Source organism: Amblyomma americanum, chromosome 9, assembly GCF_052857255.1.
Source record: "Amblyomma americanum isolate KBUSLIRL-KWMA chromosome 9, ASM5285725v1, whole genome shotgun sequence".
Lineage (NCBI taxonomy): Eukaryota > Metazoa > Arthropoda > Arachnida > Ixodida > Ixodidae > Amblyomma > Amblyomma americanum.
This window is the reverse complement of record NC_135505.1, coordinates 77,948,430-77,974,391: the sequence shown is the minus strand read 5'-3', so window position 1 is coordinate 77,974,391 and position 25,962 is coordinate 77,948,430. Positions and strand designations below refer to the sequence as shown.

At 46.2% G+C, this 25,962-nt stretch overlaps 2 protein-coding genes across 2 annotated transcripts; one reads left to right on the top strand and one right to left on the bottom strand.

Annotated features, from left to right (window-relative positions):
- On the bottom strand, positions 1-7,420 carry LOC144104894 (uncharacterized). Its single transcript, XM_077638127.1, has 3 exons — positions 6,962-7,420; positions 2,843-4,128; positions 1-425 (listed from the first exon to the last, which is right to left on the bottom strand). Exons 1-3 carry the CDS (start codon positions 7,295-7,297, stop codon positions 50-52), a joined length of 1,998 nt encoding a protein of 665 aa, XP_077494253.1. The 5' UTR covers positions 7,298-7,420; the 3' UTR covers positions 1-49.
- A 9,329-nt stretch (positions 7,421-16,749) lies between these two features.
- Positions 16,750-24,985, top strand: LOC144103439 (juvenile hormone acid O-methyltransferase-like). The gene is made up of 4 exons (XM_077636155.1): positions 16,750-17,219; positions 18,688-19,257; positions 22,771-22,984; positions 24,788-24,985. Exons 1-4 carry the CDS (start codon positions 17,214-17,216, stop codon positions 24,952-24,954), a joined length of 957 nt encoding a protein of 318 aa, XP_077492281.1. The 5' UTR covers positions 16,750-17,213; the 3' UTR covers positions 24,955-24,985.
- The last annotated feature ends 977 nt before the right edge of the window (positions 24,986-25,962 follow it).

The following is a 25,962-nucleotide window of genomic DNA, read 5'->3' as shown; positions in this document are numbered from 1 at the left end:
TAACCAGGCGCCTGGGCCATCCACAGCCTAAGATTCACATCAATCTATGTCAACTCTTCGGCACAGTAATGTTTACGCAGTCTCCTTGTTCAACCGCGTACTTGCTAAGCGGGCACTGAAATGCCCTGGCAAAGTCAATGTTGGCCCTGACAAGTTCGTTCACTAAAGCTCTAGCCTGCGGATCGGTGCTGCAGTGGTAGTAGGCGAAGCGAGCGTAGAAGAACTGGGCTTCGGACATCCGGAAGAGGCTCCAGGCGTCCTGCATTGTGTACCAGCTAGTTCTTGCAGCGGCTGGTGTGACGGCCTCGTCGTGGGCAGTGCCGGCAGCCCCGACAATGGCGGCCACTTGCAGCCCCATCTTGAGCTCCACCACGGGATGCGCGGCTTCGAGGTACTTTGAGCGTGAGGCACTCAGAACACATTCCCTGCACGAAAAGTATTGGCAGACATAACCTTTAAAGAGAAAGCTATGAGCCTGTTTTTGTTATTTTCCGAATTTTAAGCGTAGATATTTTTTCACAGTCCAGAATAGCTGATTTTACATATTTGGAGATGGTTTTCTCTGTCAAAAGGTCAAGCGTCCAGTGTCAAAAAACCGCCGCGGTGGCTCAGTGGTTAGGGCGATCGGCTACTGATCCGGAATTCCCGGGTTCGAACCCGACCGCGGCGGCTGCGTTTTTATGGAGGCATAACGCTAAGGCGCCCGTGTGTTGTGCGATGTCAGTGCACGTGAAAGATCCCCAGGTGGCCGAAATTATTCCGGAGCCCTCCACTCCGGCACCTCTCCCTTCCTCCTTGATCTCTTACCTTACGGCGCGATTCTGGTGTCCAACGATATGAGACAGATACTGCGCCATTTCTCCCCCCCCCCCCCCCCAAAAAAAAACAATTATTATTCAGCGTCAAAATCAAACCTTTCTTCTGCGTATAGAGCACTCTATACTGCATATATATGCATTGAGCAATAAAGAATGGCACATAACTTAACATATTACAAATTCGGCGCTCTGCCGCTGGTATACTTATCGTGGTCAAAAGTTTGCGGGACGGGAGTTCTTGCAAAAACTTTTATTGTGTAGCTTTACCTCACTACCCAGTCGTCTGATATTGTTCCCAGGTGAAGGAACGTTTAGGTAGGGAGGTGGAGCTACAATAAACGTTGTTCCTAGACCTCGTGCCACGAAAACTTTTGTTCCCGATAGTACATAGGGCTATAATGAGACGCAGGATCGTCGCCAGACTTTTTTTTTCACATTCATTTATTTCTTCCTCCAAACGGTGGAGAGGCCCTGAAAAGCACAGGTTTTAGTGGTCAATAGAAAGATGGCAGTATCGGGTTCTGCGTCGATTATCGTAGTTTGAACAAAGTAGCAAAGTAAAGAAAGTACAAAGTTATCGACCCGTTCACCTCATTGACTAGTCGCTGTTATAACGGACTCTCCAGTACGAAGCATTTCTGGTTGGTAGAGTTACAATCGGCAGCTGCTGTGAAAACTGGTGTACCGATTGTCAGACGACTTCCTTCGTTAACACCGAACGGCCGCTTAGTTAAACGTCATGAGATTTGGACTGTCATCCGCGGCTGACACTTTTAAACAAATAAAGCACAGAGGGCTGGAAAACGGCGTAAAACTGCAAAACCTGGCCCATGTAACCCGCCGCGGTGGCTCAGTGGTTAGGGCGCTCGACTACTGAGCCGGAGTTCCCGGGTTCGAACCCGACCGCGGCGGCTGCGTTTTTATGGAGGAAAAACGCTAAGGCACCCGTGTGCTGTGCGATGTCAGTGCACGTGAAAGATCCCCAGGTGGTCGAAATTGTTCCGGAGCTCTCCACTACGGCACCTCTTTCTTCCTTTCTTCTTTCACTCCCTCATTTATCCCTTCCCTTACAGCGCGGTTCAGGTGTCCAACGATATATGGGAGAGATACTACGCCATTTCTTTTCCCCCAAAACCAATTATATATACAGAAATATATTTCTCTTCACTGCTCTGTTTGCAGCGCTGCTAACACACACGTTATGTGTTGATAAGAGCGGGAACGACATGTTTTCTGGTTGCGTTTCGGTAGAGGCGGTTTCAGGAAACCACACAATCTTATTATCGCGCTATGCATGAGTGCCGTAGTGAGCCAACTGTGAGCTCATTCAGTTGCAATCACTGCGTTCCTATATCATGTAATCACTCCTACCTATGCGCACGTCTTGTGTGTAGCTTCGTGCCACGGTCTACTAAGGGCAGTGTTCTGTTGTATACAATATCTTATCATTCAACCAATGTGCAGAAACAATCTTTACACCATGGTCTACACTGTCGAATTACAGACGTGAGAAGACAAAGAAGAAATGAACGGGCTAAGACGAAGTACTTTTTGGTTTCACGGCACAAAATCATCAAAAGGCTATCTTAAACGACTAATGCTTAAAACGTTTTGATGTTATCAAAGACCTACAATCGACCAGAAGCGGTGCATGAGAGGCGTCGGAGAAAAAGAGATTACAAGATTGCGCTCAAGCCGAAATACGAAAGCGTTTCCCTTTCCTTTCCCTCTCTCTTTTCATTCTCGAACCCACGTCCTTCACGGGACTCGAACACACGACCTTGACGTACAACTTATGATTGACAGCTCGCGAGGAATCTTTTGCGGACAGCCTCTGTTTGCACTTTCCGACACCTCCTTGCCTGACCATTTTCACGTATCTAGCGTGCAAGGAGTGGACCACATTTTATCTCGATCGTGATGGAGGCCGTAATGAAAACCGCCTACTCCGTGCAATAAGGCTTTCTTTAAAGAGCGATAATGCTTTCTTTCCTAATTAGCGTCGGGTTATTAACATACGTCACCTGTGGGATTGTAGAGCCGCCTCTGTTTCCCGTGACCAGCCCCTCCAGGCGACCAGTTCAAGCCACAGCAAAGCCGCCATGCGGCTGGCAATCACCGCAGCGTCGGCCAGCAGTGGGTCGTTGGTTCCTGAACTCAGCCACCCGTACCCCAGTGTTGACACATACAGAGTGGTATCGTTCGCGAAGAACATACGGTCTGCCGCTCTGTTGTCCGGGTTCTCTCGAAACCAGGGCACCCCTTGCCGCACTGTCTCCTTTTTAGCGTCAAACTCGAAGTTCAAAGCTAAGAAAAAATTCCGGACGAAGCCATGGGAGGTCATGCGTGGCACGGGTGGCTCTCGGAAGACCAAGTCGCCGGGCAACATAAGCGACACGTTGCCGACTAGGGCCCGGAAGTGATCGGTGTCATTTCCGGCCGCCACCAGCCGCCGAAGTGGGCCGTAGTCAATGAAGCTTCGGCGCGTGGCCTCGAATATGCTTTTAAGCTGGCGGTCTTTAGCGGGTGTCGCCAGTGCTGCCACGTAAGTGATGCGCCACAGGTGGAAGCTCATCCGCACGTGACCGTGACAGATGTCCTCGCTACGCATATTGGGTGAACTTAGCTTGTTGTCCTGTTGAGTGTAGCGCATGGCTTCCAGGGAGACAAGAAGCAGCAAGTACAACAATGCCAGCGGCTGATGCTGTATGTCGATCAAAACCCGAATGTCCGCAAAGAGGCCATCTTTAGCTGTGACAAGAATTACTTTCGCGCGTTCAACGTCTATAAGGAACTCGTTTAATATGGCTTTGAATTCGGATACTTCGATGTGATCGAAAGCGTCCGTAATCTCTGTCAAAGACACGGCCGTTCGTCTTCGTGGGACACGCGGAAATTTTTCTTCCCACTTCGAGATGTCCTCACTGGTGTAATTAGAGCCAAAGTGCGAATTAAGGATGGAAAGAGTGACGTCGTAGCAGGAAGCATCGCAGTTATGTTTGTACTGGACGACTCGACGTGCCCATCTAACGAACGTGAGCCGCGTTGTTTTGCCGGTCGCGCTCCTCACTTCGAAGATGAACGGCAGGCGGTAGCGCTTCTCCACCGTGAGGGCCAAACGAAGCAGGCTTGCGCCACTCATGTGCCTGGTGCTGTTGGCTATTTCTAGCACGACCGCCGCAACATGCCTGGCTCGCTGATCCTGCTGCCATATTTCTTTGAGGCATGATGTGTAAAGGGTATGAAGTGCGACTGCAGCCTCACTGCCGTAGTCCTGGGTGCCCTTGATGATGTCAGAGGTGACAACCCACTGCAAAAAAAAAACAAAAAAATAACAGTGGCACAGAGCCGAGCGCCGCATTAAATATCTGTTAAGAAACTTACAAAGATGCCCTGAATGAACTCGACTCTTCCGTGAAAGCGGCCACTCAAGGACACTCGCATTACATAATTGCGCCATTCTCTGACGTAAATAAAATCTGGTGGAACTCAAGAACAGAGTTGTCAATCGCCACCTTTTGTGCACCGTTTCGTATGCAGCGCATTACGATCCATTGCACAAGCTCAGGAAATTTTAAACCGAAGATAGTTTTATCGCTCACCACATGCCTCAAGTAGATCAAAACGCGCCGTCTGCACACTTGACCGTTCCATGCTGCGGCTATGATGCAGAGATGTTCCTGATCGTAGCAGCTGTTCAGTCTCCTGATGGTACGTCTTTGCAGGTTTTGGTTGATTGACATTCAATGGCAACTGCGCTGGCCACTATTTCAGGAAATGTGTGCAGGTTAAAAGGCCTGGCCATCTTTCTTCATCACCATCATCAGCTATAACTACACCTACTGCAGTGCAAAGCCTCTGCCAAGTATGTCCTGTTAACCCCGTCCCTGGTCTTAAGCCATCCTTATTCCAAATGAGAAAAGTACCGCGTTAATTTGCTAGTAAATTAAAATCTTATCTATGCGGTTAAAGAAACGAACCCGCCGCGGTGGCTCAGTGGTTAGGGCGCTCGACTACTGATCCGGAGTTCCCGGGTTCGAAACCGACCGCGGCGGCTGCGTTTTTATGGAGGCAAAACGCTAAGGCGCCCGTGTGCTGTGCGATGTCAGTGCATGTTAAAAATCCCCAGGTGGTCGAAATTATTCCGGAGCCCTCCACTACGGCACCTCTCACTTCCTTTCTTCTCTCACTCCCTCCCTTATCTCTTCCCTAACGGCGCGGTTCAGGTGTCCAGCGATATATGAGACAGATACTGCGCCATTTCCTTTCCCCAAAAAACCAATTATTATTATTATTATTATTAAAGAAACGGGCGCTAGTTGTGATTGTTCAACTGAGGCCACGTGACCGTAGTATACGTCTTCGCCCGACGACTTCGAAATGGCGGCTTCGAGTGGTATATGCAGCAGAAGTTTCAAACCCGGGCGCATAAACACACCACATGTGTACCTGTGCTTTCCATCTAAAACATTATCAGGGAACCCGCTTTTTAGGTTGCGGTTGCTGAGAAGCTGCCGATGATGTCGTCGGCAGTACGCAAAAAAAAATCGAAATCATTCTTATCAGCCTTAATACACCCACTGCAAGGCAAAGGGCTGCCTTATAACTCTCCATTTAACCTAATCTTATGCCAGCTGTGGCCACCTTGTCCCAGCTAACTTTTTAGCCTCATAGTACCAGTACCAGTCAAAGTACCAGTCAAAAATACCTGTGATATACTTTCCTCTTGAGGGATACTGGTATACTGTCCTTCATAATCAGATAATACCTGCCAAATGCGCTCGAATTGATACCCATTCTGTCAACTGTTGTCATCTAATTGCAACGAAAGCTTCTATTAAGGAACGTTTGGGTTCTTCTTGAGAAGTGCAATAGCAATTCACTATAAAATCCAACCAAATGCAAACAGAACAGTTTGCAAGACTGCCATTATTGGCAATCATACGTTTATTATTGAACATATAAATCATTTACGCAAAACGGAATGCTCTTTTGAATAGTAACGGATTTCTCGGCACATTTTAGAGAAACACGGAGTTTTTATTTATACTAGGCACATGGTTTTGGCTTTGAAAGTCCGAGAAGCTCCAGGTCTACAGTGCTGACTAAGTCATGAATTTGATATCGTTCACGCCAAACGGCTTTCCACGAGACTGTTTAGTGCGATCACCTTAGTAGTGGAAAAATGTTTTTTGTCGCCAAAATCCTCCAAAAAAAGGAGCGCATCGACAAGGTATAAAAATTGCTGGCAAATCAATACCGGTTAGAATTATTGGCTGCATAGTGGATTTTAAAATTTCCGCACGATAACTCTGAAACAGTCTCTGCTATTTTCGCTTGCAATACTTACGAAAAGGAAGACATTTGCAATTAGAAAATCACGGCAGTTTGTTCCAAATGCCCGAGGGACGGAAGAAAGTTAACGCATACTTCAGATACAGGCGCTAGTAGTGGCTCCGTGGACGAAACATCAATGTTGTAAGGCTTGCCAGATGCTGCAACAGTTGCACAGGGTAAACCAGAAAACTAGGCGAGCACAAAAAGAAAACCCGATATTCCTGATGTTTTATGCATCGATTATTTCTCTTCTCGTTTTGTGCTCTTTTAGTGCGCTAGCACGTATAGTGGCCATTCTCCGCATTTAACCATTTTTTGTTTGTTTGTTTGTTTGTTTTCCTTTTTGTTTGAAGCCGGTTTTGTGGTGGCAGGCTGCTCACGTGCCCACAAAGTGGTGGGCAACCTGTCCACCGTGTCAGGCAGCAGCTCATTTAATCATGAGAGGCTGTTCGGGATGAGCAACCTCGGTCGCACCCTAACCCAAGCAACCCAAGTCCCACCGATGGCAGCACCTGCCATAGAAGGGCAGTGGCACAACTGCGCCTGGAGGGTTAGGAAGACTCCCAGGGATCTACGAATGGAGAGGATGACCAATCCCTGATATATTGACGTTAACCCATTATCGCTATCCGAGAAACTGCCATCCGGGAACACTGGATCTGAACACCGGAACCGAAGTGAAAACCGAGCTGCTTGCGCACCTAATTTGCATTTGGCCATCTGCGCAAATCGACCATCATTTTTTTTCTGCTAGTGCACCCTGGTGGAATCTAGAAGTGTATAGTCTCCGTTCGCAAACGGCTCACCAGAGCGTCGAGTGCCACGTCCCGCTGGACGAGGCCGTCCTCGAGGGCGTTGTTGCAGACGTACGCGAAGAAATCTTTGCACGGCTGCTGCTTGTTGTCGATGGCGGTGAACAGCGTGGCTGCCTCGCTGGGGCAACAGAACGTCTTGCCAGTGTCGCCAGTGTCAACCCGCTCGGCAGACCAGTGGACAGCGAACCAGGCCAGCGCGGCGGTGGCTGCGGCCACAGCCACTCCGCATGCGCAGCCAAGGCAGGTGACTGCCGGTCGCTTACTCCGCAACATGAGGGTACGAGTCGCGGGACGACCGCTGTCAATGGGCGAAGGCAGGTCTTCCATCGTCGCTGTCTTGCACTTCTTCTGGAAGCAGGCCTCGAGGAGCGCGCGCCGCTGTGTGGGGTCAGCGCCCTCTAGTGGAACAGTTGTCTCCTATACGGCTCATGCAGGCGCTGGAGCTGCCCTTTCATCATTTTGATGGTCGGCTGAAAAAAAAAACAGGTTCTTTTACCTACGTTATTACTGGCACGAAAGAGAGAAAAATCATTCTAATTCATAGTTTTTACAGCTTTTTTAGACAACTTCCGCTAACCTATGTTCTTTGAATGGAACCGCCGGCGTCCGCATTAGTTTGGTCTTTCGAAACCCAAAATTCCCGGATTCTCATAATGTCCAAGAAATCTATGTAAACCAGACGGTGGAAGATCTGAAAAAAAAAAATGGTACATGTGGTGCCGCCCAATAGGTCGAGCTCGTTTACCATCCAAGTCTCACGAGTGCCCTCCATTGCAGGCTGACTTTAAGCATGCGAGATATGCGATACCTCGGCGCATTTTCTGTTTGGTGTGGGTGCTTTCATAGGGTGTGTTAGGCGCTTGTGATCACAATGCAGCTACCAATATCACTTATGCGATCACATTGGACGATGACGAGAAAGAAAACAATTCTTTTTACCTCTCCGCTGATGTCTGCTAATATCACTTGTGCGACCACATTGGACGATGACGAGAAAGAAAACAATTCTTTTTACCTCTCCGCTGATGTCTGTTAATATCACTTGTGCGACCACATTGGACGATGACGAGAAAGAAAACAATTCTTTTTACCTCTCCGCTGATGTCTGCTAATATCACTTGTGCGACCACATTGGACGATGACGAGAAAGAAAACAATTCTTTTTACCTCTCCGCTGATGTCTGCTAATATCACTTGTGCGACCACATTGGACGATGACGAGAAAGAAAACAATTCTTTTTACCTCTCCGCTGATGTCTGCTAATATCACTTGTGCGACCACATTGGACGATGACGAGAAAGAAAACAATTCTTTTTACCTCTCCGCTGATGTCTGCTAATATCACTTGTGCGACCACATTGGACGATGACGAGAAAGAAAACAATTCTTTTTACCTCTCCGCTGATGTCTGCTAATATCACTTGTGCGACCACATTGGACGATGACGAGAAAGAAAACAATTCTTTTTACCTCTCCGCTGATGTCTGCTAATATCACTTGTGCGACCACATTGGACGATGACGAGAAAGAAAACAATTCTTTTTACCTCTCCGCTGATGTCTGCTAATATCACTTGTGCGACCACATTGGACGATGACGAGAAAGAAAACAATTCTTTTTACCTCTCCGCTGATGTCTGCTAATATCACTTGTGCGACCACATTGGACGATGACGAGAAAGAAAACAATTCTTTTTACCTCTCCGCTGATGTCTGCTAATATCACTTGTGCGACCACATTGGACGATGACGAGAAAGAAAACAATTCTTTTTACCTCTCCGCTGATGTCTGCTAATATCACTTGTGCGACCACATTGGACGATGACGAGAAAGAAAACAATTCTTTTTACCTCTCCGCTGATGTCTGCTAATATCACTTGTGCGACCACATTGGACGATGACGAGAAAGAAAACAATTCTTTTTACCTCTCCGCTGATGTCTCCTGCCCCCTCGTTCCACTATGGCTTCCTCTATCTCTTCCGATTCTCCTCTCCTTCGGGGAAGCGCCAAGGGATATGCCCTAAAACCAGTCTGGAATTGCATTCACGACTATGTAATTAAATCAGGTCGTTTTTTCTGCTAGAATAAGCATTCAACTTTACGGTCTGTCAAACACGTATTTTCAATGCTCCATATATGGAAGCACGATGCCGGTTTAAAGGTTTCACAAACTGGGTTCATCTTCAATGTCGAAGGCCTCTAATTTCTTTATATAATTTTCTGCCATAAAGGAAACAGTTGCCCAGTTTAGTTTAGTTACGGTATAACTCGCCGTTTTGTTGCATGCTGTTAAGTAATATCTGTCATGTCGTAAAATCAATCTGCATGGAATGCACAGACGTATATTTTACAGCGTTTAGTAGAAAAACTTGTGTGGAATAATTTGATACATTCTGTATATAAACAGAAGTCGCGCAGCCCGCCTGATCAACCCCGGCAAGCTGCTTATTAATGAAACCGCTGTGAGAGCCATCCTGTGCGGCTGCCTAACAGTGTTCCTTCCACACAGAATCGGCGAGTTCTTCAAAAATGAGTCATCACTTTGCATTACATTCGCGCCACTTGATATAGTCACACGTGTCATGGCTGTTGGCACAGTCTCAGAGACGTATGTGGATCTCGATGACATTGAAGTCTTCGTCTAACATGGACGAATAAACAGCTACTACCAGCTGCTTTCCCTCCGCCATGTAGCGATTGTACCGACGTATCTGGCACTAATGGTTTGCTATACTTGTTTGTTGTAAAGTTTATTTTCTCTATATTTTTTTTTGCAGAGCAAAAGGAAACGCTTGCTTCACTCTACTCACAGTAAAAAAAAAGCCGTGCCGTATCCGGTGCGCATTCAAGGCCTGTGTCTGGAAACTCGGATCGTATGCGTATTATTGTGCTCTCTCACAAAAAGTAAACGAGGTAGACAGAGAGAGCACGCATTGCGTTTTAAACTGAATTGGGAATGCGCTACTCGAAGAGAACCTTCGCACGACGCTGATTTTGGAATACCAGGTGTTTCTGGGAAGCGGCCGTTTATTTAAAGATAAATAGGATTTTTGAGTTTCAAAGGCGGCTTATGTCAAAGTCAAAGTCAAAGTCAAATTTATTTTTCTCCGAGAGGAAGAAAGGGGGCAACGGAAAAAAGCTGCACATGCGCAGCTTGACGATGCCCGGCCCCCTTGGGTACAGTTCAGCAGCAATTCAAGAAAAATAAACAAAGGACGCTCAATGACAAGCATTGTACAAGATATATACATATGGACGACAATGTCAGGGTTTTATACGTGAGATGCAAAAAGTAAGCGGCTGACATAATACAATGCACGTGGTACAGGGCGTAGTTGCAGCACTATGTAAGCAAAAATGTCGTTAGCTGCACGATATAAAGAAAAAAGGAAGGGATATAAAATCATACAGGTGGGCAATAGCGCAGCGGAGGATAAGAAATGAAGCCAGAGACAATGGTGAGGGTATTAACAGAAAGCGGATGCATTACGATCTAATTTTTTGAAGAGTGAGCGTGCAGATTCTGTATTTGTATCAACACCAACGCGACTGAGTGCGTTCAAGAGGACGGCGATGTGGTACGATAAAGATTGATTGCCATATGTTGTGCGGCAGAAACGTTCGACCCATGAATTATTGTGTCTGGTGTTATGACTATGAGTGCGTATGTCAAGGTTGAATAGCTGAAGAAAATATTGATTATTAGTGCGAACAGCAGTCTTGTACTGGCAAAGAAGGCGGAACGAATACATGGTTTCAATTTATTTTATTTATTTATTTACAATACCCCTAAGGGCCCTCGTGCGAGGGTATTACATAGGGGGGGGCGATACAAGCATAAAAATATGGCACAGGCATTAGAAACAAAAGACACGTAATAATTAATTAAAAACTAGTAATGTACACAAATAACAACAACAAACAACGCAGAAGAAAATACTCAGTAAATGCACATAATACAACAAAAATACCAAATCTGTTAGTCCATGGTTTGTTTTAACGAATGCTGAAACGATTGTGGGTTAACCTCAGTAGCTATGTGTGATGGCAAGTTATTCCAATCTATTATAGTGCGAGGAATGAATGATTTCGAGTAGAGCAATGAACGGCATGTGACGCGTTTTATTTTGTTAACGTGGTCGCGGCGAGGAAAGACTGCAGGGTGTGGCAAAAAGAAGTCGTCGTGGAGGGTGGGATGGTGATACAGTTTGTGAAGCAAGGTTAGGCGAGCGAAATGGCGTCGACATGATAGCGGTTCCAACTCGGCACGTTGTTTTAATGCTGTGACACTGGTGAAGCGTGAATAATCTGAAAAGATGAAGCGAACAGCACGGTTTTGCAGGGATTCAAGGTTGTTTATGATGTAAGCTTGATGAGGGTCCCATATGGCAGACGCATACTCAACTTTCGGGCGGATTAGCGTGATGTAAGCAAGTTTTTTTAAGTGTGAAGGCGCGTGTTTGAGATTACGCCTAAGAAGGCCGAGTGCGCGATTTGCTGATGCTAAGATTGTGTTAATATGGTAATGCCAAGTTAGGTCAGACTGAAAGTGAACTCCTAGGTACTTGTAAGTTGTTGTAAGTTCAACTTTATCGTTATTGAGGAAGTATGTTGTAGCAATTCGAGTGGAACGGTTAGTAAACGACATTAACTTTGTTTTAGATGCATTTAGAGACATTAGCCAGGAAGAACACCAAGCCGTTACAGCGTCAAGATCAGTTTGAAGTGATTGGCGGTCGGTTTCATTAGTAATATTACGATATATTACACAATCATCCGCGAATAACCTAATTTGAGACGATACACACTTGGGTAGATCGTTAATAAAAATTAAAAAGAGCAGAGGGCCAAGTACACTTCCCTGGGGGACTCCAGATGTTACGGGGACAGAAGACGAGTTAAAGCCGTTGACAGAGGTGAATTGTTTTCTGTTATCGAGGAATTGTTTTATCCATGAAATAGCGCTGGGATGGAGATTTAAGTTTGTCAATTTGGTTAGGAGCCTGTGATGGGAAACGCGATCAAAAGCTTTAGAATAGTCTAAAAATACTGCGTCAACCTGTAAGCCAGCGTCTACTGCGGAAAATATGTCGTTAGTAAATCCAGTGAGTTGTGTGTCGCATGAATAACCCCTGCGAAAACCGTGCTGGTATTTGAAAATGATATCGTGCTCCTCTAGATAATTAATTACTTGAGTATGAATTACGTGTTCCAGGAGTTTACAGATGTTGCTGGTTAATGAGGAAATATGGGGAAATATGCTGGAAATATGCGATAGGATGCGAAGTATGCGGACGTATGATCACGGTATGAAATATTCGCAATGGCTCTAATTGCGCGTTTTTGACATATTTTTAGTTTATGAATGTTTTCTTTGGATGTGGTCGCCCATACAAGATGACAATAATTAAGTGCAGATAAAAATAAGGCGTTGTACACCATCCTTTTTACTTTTGTAGGTAATATATGCCGATTCCTACTCAATATTCCCGCGATTCTGTTTAATTTGTTGCAAACGTGTTCAATGTGCTTATCCCAGGTTAGGTTTTCTGAGAAAAAGACCCCAAGTGATTTAACGTGCGTTCGTATATCAATTTCATCATTCGCTAGAAATAGCTTTTCTGTGGGAGTGACAGTGGTGTTTCTTGCACGAAAAAGTATTGCTTGAGTCTTTTTTGCATTAATTCTCAGGAAGTTATTTTCGGACCAACGCTTAACAAACTGTAATGCTATATTTGCTGTGTGTATCAAATTGTTTGGGTTATCTCCGGTAATGAAGAGCGCGGTATCATCTGCATATCCGATCCATTGTACCTCGCTTATAGTGGAAAATATGTCATTTATGTAAAGAACAAATAGAAGGGGACCGAGAATACTGCCTTGAGGGACACCGGAAGTAAGTTTTTTGACGCTGGAATTTTTATTATTATGGCTAACATACTGAGAGCGGTGTTGAAGTACGATGATAAGAGAGCATTGGAATTTCCCCGTATGCCATAATGCTGAAGTTTCATTATTAACGTTTTGTGACACACGCAATCAAATGCCTTTGAAAAATCTATATATATGCCTAAAACTAGTTTCTTATGCTCTAGAGCGTTAATAATGATTTCTTCTTGCGTTAAAAGAGCTGATTCTGTGGATTTTTGTTTCAGAAAACCGTGTTGCCAAGGTGAAATGAGTGAATGCTTGCCTAAAAATGAATAAAGACGAATGTGCATAATTTTTTCTAAACCTTTTGAGAACACTGGGAGAATTGAAATGGGTCGAAAGTTATTTATATTATTTTTTTCACCTCCTTTGTGTATTACAGTCACCTTGGCTATTTGCATTAGCTCTGGAAATGTATTTTGCTCAAAGGCTAAGTTATACATGCTAGTCAACACTGGAGCGATGATATCAATAATGTATTTAATAGGGGCAATTTGCATGTCATTTGCATCACGAGATTTAGAATTTTTGAGGTTATTATATACATAAATCACTTCACTTTCATTAGTGGGAAAGAATACCATACTTCCAGAGATATTAGGGATGCAATCTGCAGTGGGAGAGTAAGCTGTGCTTGCGCAGTCAGTTTCCCCAACGGAGACAAAATGCGCATTGAACGCATTAGATAGATCAGTGCCGCTTATGTCTTCATTGTTGATTTTTATGCTGGTGATGTTGGAATGACTGATTGGTTTAATGATCTTATTTAGGCGTTTCCACAACAGCTCGACGTTCCCGGATGCGTCATGTAGATAGGTAGCAAAGTATTCGTCCTTGGCAACTTTGAGCTCTTTATTTACCCTATTTCTATATGTTTTATACGCTTTTAATAAATTTATGTCCTTGCTTTCACAAATTTTCAGTAAAGATGGTTTTTTATGTTAATTTTATTGACCAGATCACGTGTTACCCACGGTTTCCGTGATTTCCTGTTCCTTCGTCGCGCTACAGATGGAAAGTGCTTTTGGTAAAGATCTGTAATTTGACACACAAGGGCTTTGTACATTGCATTTACATCAGTGCTTGAAAGAACATGGCTCCAGTCATGACACTGAACATCGGCTCGAAAAGATACCAAGGAAGATTGGGTTATGTCTTGTCTACAAATCGGCGGATCGTTTGAAGGTGCAGGATAATCTTTTACATGAATGAAGGCGAAAATGGGCAAGTGATCACTGATGTCGCTAGCAAGCGCACCGCAAGAAGAAACACTTTTATCAGTATTAGTGATGAACAGATCGAGTAGAGTTGCTGACACTGATGTAACACGTGTTGGTTCATTTATAATGTCTAGAAACCCATATGACTCTAGAATGGACAGGAAATCATTTTTAGCCTTAGATGTTTTGAGGATATCAATGTTTAGGTCACCGCCAAGAAAAAGAGAGTATTTGTTAAGAGATATAAAATCTAAAAGGCTTTCAAGAAAAAGTAGGAAATTTTTCAGATCACCCTTTGGAGGACGATAAAGAACTGAGAAAAAGTGTGAATTGTCACGCGCTGTCACTATTTCGTAGTCGTCAGTCGACTCAGTAAACTCAGGAATAGGGTACACGTTAAAGCTGTTTTTCATCAATAGCATAACGCCGCCACCATTTTGCAGGGGGCGATTTAACGCAAATGTTTGGTAGTCGTGCGACAAGAACGGGACAGAACTATTTTTGTACCACGTTTCACATACCATAATCGCATCGAAAGAAATGTCAGTTGGATTAATTAAATAATGAAGGTCAGCGTGCTTGTTTTCTAATGAACGTGCATTAAGGTGAAGAAAAGATAAAAGACCTTTATGATGAAAATTTTTCAGATCGGAAGGTTGTACTGCCATTAGGGCGGTAGAAAACTACTAAAGACTGCAGGTACAGGGCCACGGACAGGATTGCTAGCCTGATCAAAGTGTGTCGGTTTGCCTAGCCATTTTTTCCAAGTCGTCCAAACAGTTGATTCGGAGTACAGTGCTGTTTTCAGCTTGACGCGCAAAGATTTTTCCATCTTTCGTCCATGCAAATTTCCAGCTAACCTGTTTTTTCTTTGTGATGGCAGCACCTAGCAGTTGCTTGTTTTTGCGTGTTAGATGTTCATTAACAAAGACGGCGCTTTCGGGGCTGTAGCCGAGGTCTGTTGTTGTTATTCGCGTTTTCTTTGCCTTTGCTAATACTAAATTGCGTTTCTCCCGCCGGGCAAAGCGCACAATGATGTTCTTTTCATCTTCTTTTGAGGTGGGTACTCTATGGCAGATATCAATGTCAGTTTTTGAGATAGGTTCGCCAACGAGTGTTCCTAGTTTGACCACAATGTCTGTTGCGTCACCGTCCTTAGGAACCCCTTTTATTTCAAGGTTATTTATTCGGGAATATTGTTCCAGTTCATCTACTCGTCGAGCAAGCTTGCGGTTTTCCTCTTTCATTGCATGATTAGTGTCTCGTAACGCTTTGACTTCCTTGATGAGTTCCTTAACATCAACCTTTGTTTCGGATATGTCATCACATGATTCGCTACAGAAGTCGACGCTTTTCTTCAGCTCCTGGAACTAAGCTAAAATTTCTTTTCGGAATTTTTTAAGTTCCTGCCTTATACTGGTGCACTGTGTACATTCAGTGCATTCTTCCGCGTCCTTATCCTTCTTTCCCCTGGTTCCTGTCATGACTGAATGGGATCAGAAGAAGGCTACGCACACAGGGCAAACAGCTGTAAGCACAACTTGGCTCTGCACAGCTCGTAAGACACAACTCGTAAGGCACAACAACTCGTAAGGCACAACAACTCGTAAGACGCAACAACTCGTAAGACACAACTTGGCTCGGCAGCAGCGCGGAAAAGGCCTACAATATTTTAGAAGTAGAAAAAAACGCGGGCTTACCTGCAAAAATGCAGGGGAAATAAGAACATGCGCCACAGAAGCACTGCTGCCGAACGAAAGCGTCGAATTCCAGAGTTGGGTATATGTGGCCTTCTCAGGTGATGCAGATGGCGCTCCGCGGGCGTGCGCAGTAGCAGGGGTTGGTGATAAGCAGGCTTCAGAACGGACTCGTGCTTGTCATGTTGATGAAAAGGGCCAAGTCTTGGGGTGATCCGATACGTAGTGTAGGCTGCAAAAATGCAGGGGAAATAAGAACATGCGCCACAGAAGCACTGCTGCCGAACGAAAGCGTCGAATTCCAGAGTTGGGTATATGTGGCCTTCTCAGGTGATGCAGATAGCGCTCCGCGGGCGTGCGCAGTAGCAGGGGTTGGTGATAAGCAGGCTTCAGAACGGACTCGTGCTTGTCATGTTGATGAAAAGGGCCAAGTCTTGGGGTGATCCGATACGTAGTGTAGGCTGCAAAAATGCAGGGGAAATAAGAACATGCGCCACAGAAGCACTGCTGTGGCAGAATAATACGTGTCTTCGGACATCAGAAAACAGGCGAACAAAGTTAGCTATTTGTCCGTTGAAGTGATTTGTGATAATTAGCTTTTGAACTGAGAGACACCTGCTTGCAATTATACATTTGTTACCTGTCATTAGTAATAGCGATATCAGCTCTTAGAATTTCAAAACCGCGATTACCCTCGGTGCTGTGGCTCTACAAAAAATTTGGTTATTTCGTCTGGTTACGTCTTCCGGGGGGTTTGCTTTGCTTCCATGCTTTTCGAAAGAGCATGCATTTTAGCTCGATGTAGTTAAATATGTTGGGCCACAGTGCCGAGGATAACCTCGTTTTCAAAATTTTAAAAACTTCTGTTGCTTTTACTAACCACCGGCTACAAATCTCCAATAGCAACCATGCACTTGCCTAACTGTGATAGTTAAAAAGGTAATTATTATATATTAGCTAGCCGGCTATCTAGTTAAGTTTATTAACTGATGTTCGCTAGCATTGGCATTATTCTTCCGCAGAAGCCATCTTCAAAACTTAAAAAACCGGCTTTTCAAAAATTACTGGCCGGCTTCCCTGAAACACCTGCATATGCTGCATCCACGATGTCTAGAGTTCTTTGAGCCGGAAAACGACCTTGTGTTTCCTGCCGCGTAGTTCCAGTAACAGCAAGCTGCAAGACACGTGCAGACTCAGTGCAGAGCGACGGAGGCCGAAAGCCGCCAACGTTTCCGTCGAAGCAGCCGCGCATCCAACGGGACTCGTGTGTTTAGAGCGGACGATGGACTGAATTCAGGTATCAGCTCTGTTCAACTGACTGTGGACCATCGGCAGCCAACTGATTTTAGTCTCACAACTGCGAAGGCACTGTCAACTTCAAGGAACACTTTGCATGCAGGTAAGCTTTTAGGCATTGCCTTTCATGTCTTTAGGTATTGTCGAATATGCGATGGCATGACTTCTTCCAAGATCATCAGTGAGGCGGGCATTTACTGTACATGCAAGAATAGTATTTCTCGCTACCAATTGTTACGTACTCTGTTTTCCTTATTTATTTTCAATTCAACAAACTAACTAGGCTCTTTGGGGGATGGGAAGACTAGCGGTTGTTATCTAAAAGTGCACTGATGAATGACGTCACACATTTTGTGCATGCCAGCTGGCTATAATAATAATAATAATTATTATTATTATTATAGCCAGCTGGCATGGCTATTCACATGGAATTTTCTCGTAAGAGGGCAACTCTGCGTATGTTCTTAGCTGCAGTGATTGGATACTACGCACTTCAGCTCGCGGAGAGAACAGCGGAGATCTCGACTCACCATCCACGTTGACCACGTTGACGTCCCGCCGACGTCAACAGGACGTCTCTTGGACATGTGGGCATATGACGCAGGTGCATGTTTATCAGGTAGTGCTCATTGGAGCGAGGTGCATGCGGTACTTCATAATTGCCCCTTTCGCACTGAGAGGTGTGGGAGGGCGAAAGCCTGTACATTTTTGGCCAGCACATCCTGGATCATAGTCTTCATCAGGGCTTAAGTCGTAGAGTTGAGATCGCGAGAAAGGAGTACACACTTATCATAGGAGGTTCTCTTGCCATGACCTTCTGATGTGAACTTATGCGAGACGTAGTTATCTGACCTTCTAGGAGACCTCCACTACGGCACCTCTTTCAAACATTGTTCTTTCACTCCCCCCTTTATCCCTTCCCTTACGGCGCGGTTCACGTGTACAACGATATACAAGACAGATACTGCGCCATTTCCTTTCCTTGAAAACCTATTATTATTATTATATTTGTTTTTTTTATTAAGGCCCGTTTCACATGCTGCGAGTGGACCGAAAATATCCGGTGTAGTCGGTGCGGCCGCAGTGCGATTTTCGGTCAGCGCTTTTACATGCAACATCGACACAACGAATTCGGTTGGAGGGACAGGCAAGGTTTGCATAGGCGACCCATTATTAAACGCGACAGAAACGTCACATGGAATGTGTTGATGATTTTATGACCAGCGTAATTTTAGATGCAAGGCAATATTTCGCGCGTTTTGATTAGAATAAACAGCTTAGCTTCCACCGCGGCAACAGCTCCCACGTGACCCCACGTCGCACGCCGTCTCGGCGCTCCCCACTGGTCAGTCGCATTGCGAACACGCCGACGCTGCGACTGAATACCAACCGGACGGAACTCTATCGCAAGTCGTCTGCGACTAGACCGAGCCTTCCCCAGTCGCAGATCGACAGAATTCGCAGTGTCGGGGGAGAAAACAGCATGCATGTGAAACGGGCCTACGTCGTCGCTATAAACCGGTTTGAGGAGCCTGCGTAACGCCAATATCGGTGTTCTCTTATGCTCCTAGGAACAAAGCACAGACACTCAACTGGTAACAACGATGTCAAGCACGAGCAGCCCTTGTCCCCAAAATCCCAGCTACAATTCGCAGCTGTACGCCAGCAACGACAACAGGCAACGCGAAATGAACCTCAAGGTCCTGGACTGGCTCCAGATGGCGTTTGCGCCGATGCCGACCGAAGACCAACAGTTTCTGGATCTCGGCTGCGGAACGGGCGATTTCACTCGCGACTGGCTTCTGCCGCGATGTGCGCCCTGTCGGAGGCTGGTTCCGGTGGACGCCTCGGAGGAGATGTTGGCCTACGCCCGGGAGAACTGCGCGCATCCCGGCATTGAGTACGACCACCTGAACGTTGGTAATGACGTGACCGAATTCGTAGCCAAGCACGGCCAGTTTGCCCGCGTCTACTCCTTCTTCTGTCTTAACTGGCTCAAGGACCAGGCCAAGGCTATGAAGAACGTGTCTCGTCTGCTCCTGCCTTCTGGTGAATGTCTTCTGGTTTTCCCTGCCTGGTCTCCGACGAGGATGCTTTGGAGAAAAATTGCTGGCCTGGATCGATGGAAGAAGTTTTCGAGCGTAAGGCAGCTTCTTCGATTGCATGCATCTTATTTTGCTTGGTAGCGAAAAAAACGAGTTCGGCTATGAAAATCATTTATACGTGTAAACTTGCATGCAGTACAATTCAGAGACCTGTTTATCGGGAAAACGCGTGTAATAGTCTCATAACACCGCCTACAGTAATAAGGTCTTATATGTATTTTACTGGTACTCACCTACGGGACAGAAACGTGGAGGCTAACGAAAAGGGTTCCACTTAAATTAAGGACAAGGCAGCGAGCCATGGAAAGAAAATCATAGGCGTTACGTTAAGAGACCGGAAGCGGGCAGAGAAGGCGAGGAAACAAAACGCGTGTTAATGAAATCCTAGTCGAAATCAGGAGGAAGAAGTGGGCTTTGGCAGGGCATGTAATGCGAAGGCAAGATAACCGATGATTCTTAAGGGCAACGGAGTGAGTTCCAAGAGAAGGCAGGTGTAGCAGAGGGCGGCAAAAGGTCGGAGGATGGGACTGAGAAGTATGCGGGGATACGGTGGGCGCAGCTTGCAAAGGGCAGGGTTAATTGGAGAGACGTGGTAGTGGCCTTTGACCTGCAATTGGTGTAGTCAGGCATGATTATGATAGGATGACGGCGAAAGAGCTGAGGCTTGCTTGCACTCTTATTTTTGTCACGGATGTCACAAGAACGAGGACAAAGCCAACAATAATTTGTATTTGTTACTAGAGCCTTCCGGTATATATGTCTTGAAATCCCACATCAGTACTCTGTAGACTTCATTCGGAAGACCTGTGCCCATCATTATAATTTTCCCCTTTCATGTCCTGAGTAAATACGCAATGTATCAAAAACTAAAACGATGAAGATTCCGGAAATACACGCTGTATACAAAAGTTTTCCAGCAGCAGCAGCGGGTTGCTGCCTTCGCTCTCCCTTTGTTAGCACGTGGCTCAGTTCACTAACGTACGCGGAGGGGAGCGTTCCTGGAGTCGTATTCATCTCCCGCGACATATGTGAGCCGAATGTGCCATGGCTCCACATGTTGTCTCTTGAACAGGTTTGGCTCCATGGCCAAGACGCTCACCTCCTCGAAGGGTATTCGGTGATCGGCGCGTTCGCAGTGTTGGGCGAAAGGGTTGGATTCTGAAATCATTAGCCAGATCTCATTTTTGTGTTGTCTTATTCGTTGGTGGGGGTTTTTTGTTTCTCCGATGTATGAGGGAGGGCCCTTGGGGCACGGGATTTTGTAAACGACACCCGGTTGTTTTTCACTGGGGACGCGGTCTTTCGGTCGGGGTAAGCAGCGGTTTATTGTCGAAACAAGTTTGTGAGGCATGTAGATTTCATGTTTTCCGAGAATGCTTACAAGTGCCTCGCAAGTTCCGCTCAAGTATGGAAACGGAATGCGGGAGCGTTTCGTTCCACTGTTGGCCTCCCGTCCTCCGAGCCTGACGGGGCCAACGCTTTGAAGAAAGCCACGTGTGTAGCCATTCTTCTGTATAGGTCGGCGAAAAGGGGTGCTTCTACGATATCTGGCAGGCAGAAACCGAGGTTTGACATGACAACTGGGTCCTCTAGGAGAGATTTCTTGCCGGTACCTCTCGTCCTACCACCGCACAGCTCTGCTTACACAATGCATGTGCCTCTAAGAACAAGCTTCTAAGCTGACCGAATTGAAAGATCGAACACATAGAACTCTCGAAAGTTGAAGATAAGAAGTGGATAGGATTTAGAAGGGAATGTAACGTACAAAGAGACACGGTCACGCTCAAAAAGGGCTCGAGACAGCAGCGCAGATCTTCACTACTTTTATTTCGTGATTTCGCTTTGAAACTACATCATGGTTTATGGGGGTTTAACGACCCGAGTCACTTTGGGACGCTAAACCCCCATAAACCATAAACCAAACGTCATGCTTATCAAAAAGAAAATAAAAGCAAATATAAGTAGTACCCAACACAATATTGCGGTCTCTAACTTCAGAAGCACGCTTGTTTTCAGGCGAGGCAATAAACGGGATTCTAACGCACTTGCCTCCAACACGTGCCACAGGGGCAGCCTCAAAATCTGGCGTGTGAGATGGTTGCTGCTTTTAAAAAGGTTTCCATTTCGAGCTAACTCAGGCGCGCGGTCGCAGCCTTTCCAATGTATTTCGAGATGTCGGACTAAAGGTACAGGTTCCTTTGGAGTCATACCCATTAACTTGTCACGAAAATCAGGCGCATCGAATTGAATTGGAATTTCACTGTGTGCGCCGAGGCAGCGGTTTCCGCCGGATGAATTCTGCAGCTGGCCCGCTTGCTCGGCCTTCCGCACAAGCAGGTGGCATACAGTACGTGTCATGGTTAGAGGGAACACGGGAATGCGGCCGCTGCACAAAGCGAAGCGCTGCCGCCGAGAACCGGCGAGAATCGGCAAGAAAGGTGCACGCGCATGGTGCTGTCCATTCTCGCCAGGTGTCGGAGGTGGCGCTTCGCGAAGCATGGCGGCCTTGCGTTGCTGTGTTCCCTCTAAGTGTGGCACATACTGTATGACTGTATGTGTTTTGCTTGGTGGCACTTAGGGCGAGGGGGGGGGGGAGGGGAGCGGAAACTCGTGCACGTGTGGACGCCTAAGAAGGTAAAGGTATTTTTCTACAACCTATCCAGCACAAAGTGTGGAAGAGAGGGATGGGCGACGGCCGCCCTTCCTGCTTTGTTTCACCTGGCTGATCAGGCTACGGCCCACATCATGTCAAATATGAGCAGACTAAGTCGGATACAAGGCAAGTAAAAAGCAGCTTTTCCCTGTCTAAGGGCCCTTTCTAGCCAATGGTGTCGACCGGTTTTTCTTGCGAACCTGCTTGCGTGAATATTGGGACAATACATGGATCTGCTTGACCATTTAATGAGGGGACTATCCCCAACAATGAAAGTAGGGAACCATTCGCTTTCATCTGCCACTCCCTGCATTGTCGTGTTAGCAGGTTCATTAGAATCTACCGACGCCATTGGCTGCAAAGGGCTCCCTTTGACGGGGAAAGGCCCCTTTTATCTTGACTTGTATTCGACTAAAGCGCAGCAGAGTCTGTTACTGCGATATGTTGCGTTGTACACAGTTAATCATGCTCGTACCGAAAATGAGACATAACACAAAATAAGCAGTCTGTAAAAACTAGAGATGATAGCAATAAGGTGGCAGTACGTATGTTTCAACTAAGCGTAAGGCCGTTAAACTAATGCGATGAGTTGCGCCACTTTCTTGAGCGTGCGAAAACAAAACAATAGCGTTGGTCTCAGCAGTGAGAGAAATTTAATGATCACGTTCGCGGCTGCTCGATCTGAGTAATAACAGCGAATAAAAAAAAAGGACAAGTGTAATTCTCGCATTCTGCCAATTAGTGACAAGCTAGGCGTAATCCTTTTCTACTTTCATTCAAATTTTATTCACGATCACCAGAAATTGCCATAGCGTTAAAGCTGTTGTATAGCGGCGGCTACAAGGCCATGCTTCGAGCACGTCATCCAAGTGTGGCGCTTGTTCCGTGCTCTGCAGGTATTCGAGGGGTTCGTCCCCAAAAGCCAGGATTTGGAAGACGACGATGCGAGGCTGTCTTACCTTCTAGACCTCCTGAGCGGCGCTGGCTTGAAGCCCCGCACCTGTGAACTCCTGTTCGGCGTGCCGCACGACTACAGCAAACCCGAGTCATTCATTGTTGAGCAATCTCAGAAGCTCGTCATGCATCATGCCACATTGAGAAAGCATCGAAGTAGCCCAGGATTCTAGCATTAAGATAGGTATCGTGTAAATATATTTGGCCGAGACATACAAGAGAGTGTGATCAGTGCCCGAACCGTACACCAACTTCCGTTCCTTTCAAACATGTCCTTTTCGGAGACATCTGATTGCCTGAAACGCCGCAAGCGGATGCGGTGGCTTGATCCGGCGCACCAGCTTCCGGCGTATTAGCCAATCAAGCGTCGCCGAAACGGATGCTTTCGAAAGTGATGAGAGTTGGGATACAGACCGAGTTTTCCAATATTTTGTGAAGAAAGGCATACATGTTGTAATCGCCCATTACCTTGCACAAACTTGTGGGGATAGGGATGAAGCCAGCTTAAAGCTGATAAAGCTTGCAGGGATAAAGCCTGAGGCTTAATGAATCCTAAAAAAAAGCCACTTAAGTATGCGCCCGTAGCATGTAATGAAAGTGGAAATCATTGGTGCAGCATTTAGAGAGAGGCAGACAACAGCATGAATTCAGGATCGCACGTTTCGGTGTGTTTTTCGGTAAACTGAAATGGAAAAATTTGGCTTGGCAGGACATTGAATGGTGAAGAAGGTATTACTGGCCGTCTATTCTCAAGGGCCGCTTTTCGCTTGATCAGAGATAAAACACGGGGTAATGACATCCTAGTCGAAATCAGGAGGAAGAAATGGGCTTGGGCAGGGCATGTAATGCGAAGGAAAGATAACCGATGCTCGTTAAGAATAACGGACTGGATTCCAAGACAAAGCAAGCGTAGCAGGGGGCGGCAGAAGGTTAGGTGGGTGGATGAGATTAAGAAGTTCTGCGGAGATAGAAGGGCCGCAGCTGGCACAGCACATGATTAATTGGACAGTGCTAAAAGCCTTTTTCCTGCAGTGCGCGTAATCAGGCTGATGATGGTGATGAAGTAAGAACCAGTGTTAGCGAGACCATGATTGTAACCTTAGTGCCATTTCGTGCCGGAAAATGCGACTGCAGAAGAAAAGAGAGGAAACTTTAAATGCGTGATGCATTCTTTGCCTTGAGTCCTTCACATTCGTGTTAGCGAATAACCGTGACGCACATTACTGATTCTTTCGGCACGGTACCAGAAGTCAACGCGCACCGCCATAAAGTTATTTTTAAATCATATCTAATGGCATGGGTTTAGAAGGTACGCAAGAAAAATTTCGGTCAATGCGCCGTTCGCTATTTTTGTGCAATTGATCCGATGTGGGGCGCCCTCTCTGTTATAAGCTACACGTTACAGTAATAAAAGGTGCATACCTATAGGCGTGTTAGATGACGCCACCGTCGCTGTTTCTCGTGTTGGGCTAAAAATCACACCCGCAGAGAGGTCGCTACAGCTGAAGCTAGATGGCAGGCGGGCACTATAGTGCGGAAGCCATCAACATTTTAATGCACGCCTACATTGCATTTAGTCATGCTGGGTTATTTTCTGGCATATTTTTCTTTCATTAATATTCTATCCTTCTCAAGTATGCAAAACCATTTTCTTTCCTATGCAACATGCTTAGATGGACTAAGATTCGTTTCAATCATTTTGTGTTCCTACATCTTCGAATTTTTTGCTCGGTCCATATTCTACCAGGCTACGAAGTGAGAATCAGAGTGTAGCTACTCTTTTATGTTGCTTGGTGACGCGTCCTGCGCCCACCCCTACAAATACATGTACCAATGAAGCAGAGCCCCATAACGAACAACCTTGAGACAAACCGAAGCACAGTCGAGAGGCGAGTTGAAAAATGTTCAAGGGCAGCTGTTTAGAATTGGTGTTTCTTCGGCGCTCATTTCGTATTTAAGACATGCAGCTGTCACTGAATCCAGCAGCGTCCCTGGTAACGCCCGAGAAAAAAGAGCTCCTCAGAAAAGACGTTACCGAAGAAGTGATGAAGTGGACGACGGAAGGGGTCTTCGCCACAAGGCCCTCACTCTACCTGGTGCACGCAAGAAAGACGGAACCAAAGTGAATAAACAGCTGTGCGACACCTCTCATGAATCTGTCACACAATTGCATTAAAGCAAGAAAATTTATTTACGAGTCGATTTATTATTGCGCCTCTTTGTTCTCATGCACCTCCTCCAGGAAATAACTACCATCCTATCCTTATAAATTTTCTTTCAGTTGCTTTGGCTCAGTAGCCAAGCTATTCAGAGGCCTAGCCCAAGCGGACCGCGAAGTTAATCCATTTTGAGGCTGCAGGATATTGGTTTAGCCGAAATGAAAAAAAAATTAGCTCTGGTTTAAACTGTCGTTAACCCTGGCGAGAAGCGAAAGCTTCCTTTGCATGGCTACATTCACAAAGGCCACACACACTACGGAACGGATTGCCGTAAAGCTTCGATGAAATGCCCAATGCCCGATGGGGCAGTTTCCACCTGCCACTGTGGGCAGATTGTGATGACTTTAGTAGGCCACATGACCTGTCACGTGACTGCACTGACGCTGCCCTCTTGAAAACCTATAGTAGCGAAGCTTTTCGCTTCAAAACCTTCTGCTGCGTCCCGTTCTTGGAGCTTGTCCGATAATCGTTGGGGAGAGCCTCCTGTAGTGGCAAGGCCGTATCACGTGACGGAAGCGTCACCCTTTTGGACGGTGGGGACGTCCCGTGGGGGGCTGCCACTTGAGGATTCGGTCGACTGGCACAATCCTTCCCGCCATATGTTAGGGGCCTCTCCGCCTCAACTCCATCTTCCTCGCATGTCTGCAACTTATGAGGTAGTACAGTCGTCCACAGATCTATCTAGAGCGTTCGAACTCCGCGCCGTCAGCGCTCCGCATAGGGAGCCTACATCCACCGCCTTGTAGGCGAAAACGACCGCATGCTGCCTGTGGGATTCGAACCCACTACCTCCGAATTTCGCCTACCGTGCTCTAAGAACTGAGCTACGGCCGTGCCTATCCAATATCCCAAAAGGTAGTATTTCTGTTGCGTGTAACCTGAACCTGAGAGTGTTCACCAGCGCCACCCTCATCT